Source organism: Megalobrama amblycephala, linkage group LG1 (genome assembly GCF_018812025.1).
Source record: "Megalobrama amblycephala isolate DHTTF-2021 linkage group LG1, ASM1881202v1, whole genome shotgun sequence".
In the NCBI taxonomy this organism is placed as follows: domain Eukaryota; kingdom Metazoa; phylum Chordata; class Actinopteri; order Cypriniformes; family Xenocyprididae; genus Megalobrama; species Megalobrama amblycephala.
In genome coordinates this window covers 37,106,368-37,112,367 of record NC_063044.1, presented here as the reverse complement: position 1 = coordinate 37,112,367, position 6,000 = coordinate 37,106,368, and the positions used below count along the sequence as shown (strand labels likewise).

At 42.4% G+C, this 6,000-nt stretch overlaps 1 protein-coding gene across 1 annotated transcript in view; it reads right to left on the bottom strand.

Annotated features, from left to right (window-relative positions):
• Positions 1-2,244: 2,244 nt before the first annotated feature.
• LOC125245497 (zinc finger protein 585A-like) overlaps positions 2,245-6,000 on the bottom strand; it is a 332,027-nt gene continuing 328,271 nt past the window's right edge. The window contains exon 5 of the mRNA XM_048156089.1: positions 2,245-3,342. Within this exon, the coding sequence (XP_048012046.1) occupies positions 2,442-3,342 (901 nt within the window). The 3' untranslated portion in view covers positions 2,245-2,441. The remainder of the gene's footprint in view (positions 3,343-6,000) is intronic.

Sequence of the window (6,000 nt, the reverse complement as noted above, 5' to 3'; positions counted from 1 at the left end):
CTTTCGGGCTGTCCCTGGCTCCTCGCACCTTTACCAAGTGCATGAACGCGACGCTTTCCCCTCTAAGACAGATGGGAATCCGGGTTCTCAATTATCTCGACGACTGGCTCATTCTAGCTCGGTCACGAGCAGAGCTAGAACATCACAGATCCGTGCTACTCAGCCACACGGAGTGCCTGGGTCTCAGGGTCAATTTTGCCAAGAGCTCACTGCTCCCCAGCCAGCGTATAACGTTCCTGGGTGCAGTTCTCGACTCAGCACGCATGACGGCAGTAGTCTCACCAGAGCGCGCGCTGGTTATTCAGCAGCTCGCGGTTTCGGTCAGGAACAAAGCCTGTTTCCCTCTGAAGTTCTTCCAGAGGATGTTAGGGCTGCTGGCTTCCGCCTTCCCGGTTCTGCAGCTCAGCCTTCTCAGAATGCGGCCTCTGCACTACTGGTTAAAGTTTCGGGTCCCTCCTCACGCTTGGCGGCGCGGCCGTCTGCGTCTCAGGGTCAATCGAGCCTGTGTGACAGCTCTGAAACCCTGGATGAACCCTACATGGTTCAGTCAAGGAGTACCCCTACAGGCGGTGTCCAGAAGGACGGTACTCTCGACAGATGCGTCCAACTCAGGTTGGGGCGCTCTTTGCGAGGGCAGCCTGGCCTTCGGCTCGTGGTCTCACGAGGAGAGCCATCTGCACATCAACTGCCTCGAAATGCTGGGAGTGATCCGAGCCCTTCATGCGTTTCAGGCACACCTGACGGGACGCCACGTCTTAGTCCAGTCAGACAGTATGACAGTGATGTCTTACATAAATCACCAGGGCAGTCTTTCGTCCAGCCGCTTATGCGCTCTGGCGAAATGTCTCCTGGAATGGGGATTACCGAGGTTTCAGTCGCTCAAAGCAACTCATATACCCGGGAGAACGAACTTGAGAGCAGACATGCTATCTCGGAGCAATGTTCCCTCAGACGCCCAGAAATGGTCTGTCTTTGTTGGCTGGTGCTCTACGCACAACATAGACCCTGTGGAGTGTGACGTATCACCGATACCGTCTTTCCTCCAGGAGCATTTGGATATGGGCCGCACCCCTTCAACACTCAAAGTTTACGTAGCAGCCATTGCGGCGTATCACGCCCCTATCGCTGGCCAGTCAGTGGGACGAAACATCCTTGTGGTGCGTTTCTTGAGAGGTTCTAGGCGATTGAATCCTCCTCGTCCTCTCACCGTCCCTACCTGGGACCTCTCTCTGGTCCTCAGGGCTCTCAAAGTGCCTCGTTTTGAAACCCAGGCATGGCTACGTCCCCAAGGTGCTCTCGACTCCGTTCAGAGCACAGGTCATTTCCCTCTCAGCGCTTCCTCCCTCATCGGACGAGCAAGAGCCGGAATTACTCTGCCCTGTCAGGGCATTGAGGACCTATGTCGAGCGATCACAGCCTTTCCGGCAATCTGACCAACTCTTTGTCTTCTTTGGTGGACGCACCAAAGGATCTGCGGTCTCTAAGCAACGTCTGTCGCGTTGGTTAGTCGACGCTATTGCTCTTTGTTACTCCTCTATGGGCCATAACTGCCCCATAGGAGTTAGAGCCCACTTCACTAGAGGAATGGCTTCCTCTTGGGCCTGGTCCAGTGGAGTCTCCATTAAAGACATCTGTGAGGCGGCCGGCTGGTCCTCACCGTCCACTTTTGTCAGATTTTATCATTTGGATATCCCGACCTTGCAAGCTCGGGTCCTTTCGGTATGATTCAGCGGCCTCGACCGAGCTCCGCTTTATGCCACTCCGGGAGTAAAACTCCCTTGCAAGTGTAACATGGGTTCGACGGCTTCGGCCTTCTCACTTGTCCACTGGTTCCCTAGCGGTGCCCAAGACAAGTCCAGTCGTTCCCTACCGTGGTGCGGTTGAATTCGTTCCCCATACGCAGTACGAGTGAAGTATCGAAAGGGAATGTACTCAGTTACTAACGTAACCTCGGTTCCCTGAGATACGGAACGAGTACTGCGATACATGCCGTGCCACGAGGCTGCAGCTTCAGTGTCGTCGCTTCAGTCGTATGACCTGAAATCCTATGGCGAAAAGCCCGCTTATATAGCGCTAAACTCCGCCCGTTTCGGCGGGAATATTCGCTCACTTTGTTGCCATAGGTCGCGCAGCTATGCCGCGCCGTCATTGGTTCAACAACTTGTCTATGAGTGAACCAATGACGATGCAGTTACACTGCGTTATTGAAAAAGGCTTCAGTAACGGGGAAAAAGGAGACCTTTCCCCCATACGCAGTACTCGTTCCGTATCTCAGGGAACCGAGGTTACGTTAGTAACCGAGTACGTTTTGTAACTGCAAAAAATATAAATAAAAAAAACTTGTCGCCCATGGTGCCAACTATAGCTGGAGAGGAGAGATTTGGCTGTGGCTAACTTACACAGAAGAGATTTTTTTGTTCAGCACATAAAAATGAACTAATTCATTTCACACTGTGGTGATGTGGTTTCTCCACTGCATGGATCTTCATGTGTATCTTCAGGTGACTTTTAATAGTGAAACTCTTTCCACACTGATCACATGTGTGCAGCTTCTCTCCAGTGTGGATCTTCTCATGCCGTTTCAGAGTTGATGACTGATTGAATCTCTTGTCACAGTGTGAACACTTGTAATGTTTTTCTCCAGTGTGGATCCTCTCATGTGTTTTCAGAGTTGATGACTGATTGAATCTCATGTCACACTGTGAACAACTGTAAGGTTTTTCTCCAGTGTGGATGCTCTCGTGTGTTTTCAGATTTACTGACTGAGTGAATCTCTTGTCACAGTGTGAACACTTGTGAGGTTTTTCTCCAGTGTGGATCCTCTCATGTGTTTTCAGAGATGATGACTGATTGAATCTCTTGTCACAGTGTGAACACTTGTGAGGTTTTTCTCCCGTGTGGATCTTCTCATGTGTTTTCAGATTTACTGACTTATTGAATCTCTTGTCACAGTGTGAACATTTGTAAGGTTTTTCTCCAGTGTGGATCATCTCATGTGTTTTCAGATGTGATGAATCACTGAATCTGTTATCACAGTGTGAACACTTGTAAGGTTTTTCTCCAGTGTGGATCATCTCATGTGTTTTCAGATGTGCTAACTGACTGAATCTCTTGTCACAGTGTGAACACTTGTAAGGTTTTTCTCCAGTGTGGATCTTCTCATGTGTTTTCAGATTTGATGACTGATTGAATCTCTTGTCACAGTGTGAACACTTGTAAGGTTTTTCTCCAGTGTGAATTCTCTGGTGCTGTTTTAAAGTTTTTTCTGTAGTAAAAGTTTTCTCACACTCAAAGCACATGTACTCTCTCACACCAGTATGAATTTTATCATGTTTTTGTAAACTACAAAGCCGTGAAAAACTCTTTCCACACACAGAACATGAATGTGGCTTCTCCTTTGTATGAACTGTCAGGTGTGACTTCAGGTCTGATGACCTAATAAATGTTTTGTCACATTGATCACATGTGAACGGTCTCTCTCCAGTGTGAACTTTCATGTGTGCTTTAAGGTTTGCTGATTGACTGTAGCTCTTCCCACACTGATCACATGTGAACGGCTTCTCTCCTGTATGAACTCTCATGTGAACATCAAGACTTTGTTTGGTTGAGAAACTCTTTCCACACTGAGTGCAGGTTGTAGATTTATTTGCTCTTCTTTTCTTTAAAAATGTCTTTTTAGCCTTTGAGCGACTCAAAGGTTTTTCTCCAGGTTTGTCACTCAGTTCTTCACTCTCCTCCTTCACTTCCATCGGGTCTGAAATGAAAGAGAAAAAAGTAATTTCACTTTCAGTAAATCAAAATAAAGAGAGAAATATTAAGTTAAAGGTCATAAAATTGAGACTTGTTGTGATAGACAACTGCTACAAAACATTACGATAATTTTGATGCATTTGCATAAATTAGTTGCATATGTCCCTGAAACTTTAACATTAATCTTCCAATCGTAAAGGACCAGCTGTCGTTCCAGCGACAGAATCCAGTGGTCTGGTGAAGGTATAATGTGTGTACGTCTTTTCAGCGCTCATGTGAAGTTCACTTCATTTTAGAATTTAGTCTCAATTTTACTTTAGCTGCTCGTTTAATCTGACTCCAATTTCAAATGTTTTTACATCAAGATTTACTGAATTCAGACAATCAGCACTGAATGGACGTCTTCTGGCTACAGAATTTCCCAAATAGCTGCTCTGCCACCTTCCCTTAAATAATTCTTAATAATTTATAAATAATATTAAGAAAATAAAGAAAACATTGCTCTGAAATATTTTCAATCAATGACAAAATTATCTAATGTGATATTAACAGCCATATTTTGACATTTGATATTTAATTTATTTTCCTAAAATTGTGTAATTATTAAGGGCCGTTCACAGCAGACTTCTCCTTCCACTGACTTCCTTTCATACACATGTGAATGTGGGACTCCAGAAACACAAGATCAAGTGAAGTTTGCAGTAAAGTGGAGTAGACTGTATATTTTAAAATTTTGTAGTGATTATTATTTGTTATTTATGTTTCTAAAAATATACCACATCATATCTTGATGGTTACTGTGTCTGTACACTCTAAAAAAATAAAACATTGGTTCAACAAAAAAATATGTTAACGTTTTCCACTAGAAGTTTTAACTTAAGCTAATTGGGAGAATTACATTAATTCAAAGCAATATTTTGAGTTGATCCAACATAGTGTTTTAAGAAAGGTGAAGATGTTTTTTTGCCACAATAAAAACACATTTCTAAGTAATGAATGCAACTATTTAAGTTGATCCAACATAATGTTTTAAGAAACATTTTGGACACAACAAAACGCATTTCTAAGAAACATGAACTTACCAAGCACCGCTTGTCACCATGATGGTAACTCTCCAAAAACCCACATTAACAGAAACTCTTCTAAATTAGCATAACAAAACACTAATTACTGCTAAATCTCCCTTATCATTAAGCTTGTGCAAAAAACATTATATAACACTTAATTAGCATTAACTCTCACTTTCAAGTGCCATTGGCAAAGCATGATGGGAAATATAAATCCCAGCCCAGTTTCACGTCTAAATTAAAAGAAGTGTTCATACAACCCAAAACAATGAAACATGTTTACACATCATCAGATTGTATTTTACATTAACAGAACTTAAAATTAAATACATTTTTGATCAACTGAAAATGTTAAACTATGACAAGTCATGGTAGTATATCGAATCAATAGGCATAATTTGTGTGTCATCCAAGCTCAATAAAATAACAATTACAAGTAAAAAGTCTAACAGCATTTCAGAACTTGATTTTTTATTTCAAAACAATATATATTTAAGTAATGACTAAAGGTCCCCTGAATTAGTTTTTAGAGTGTAGAAAGTTCATATAACGTCATATCTCGACCGTTGTCGTGTAGAAACTTCACATGCTCAAAGTCTAGACTGACTGCATCTTTAAATGTGTTATTATCAGTGTCCTACATGATTCACTCAGCTGTTACTTCTGACATGATTTTCCTCCTTTTAAAGACAGAGGATTTCTTAAGACTGTGATGCCCAGGAAGTGACATTATCTGGGCTCTTTTCTACAGCATGATGGGAGGACAAGACAATAATCTCAATCCATTGTCTCAGTTTTTACAAAAATGAATGACTGCATTCATCAACCCTGTTACCAAAGTTACTGTAAGAAGAGATTTTGCTCAAGTTACACTCACAACCCTGTCAGCCATTCTGGAAAATTCATTTACTTCAAACATTTTGGTGTTTACAGTTTATTCCTAAAAAATAACAATGTTATAAACTATATTGAAAATGCCTAAATTCTGGTAACACTCCTGCAAATAGTGAAGCAGATATGAAACAAATGTAAAATATGTAAATATTTAGTTTGATCTGATGTTGACAATCGGTATGAAAGTTTCTCAAACTCTATCTACTCTTCCCCTAAACCATAATGTAGAACAATCTTTGTTTTAAGGTCATTTGAGAGTTGTTTTGAAGGCCCCCATGTTGCCACTCTT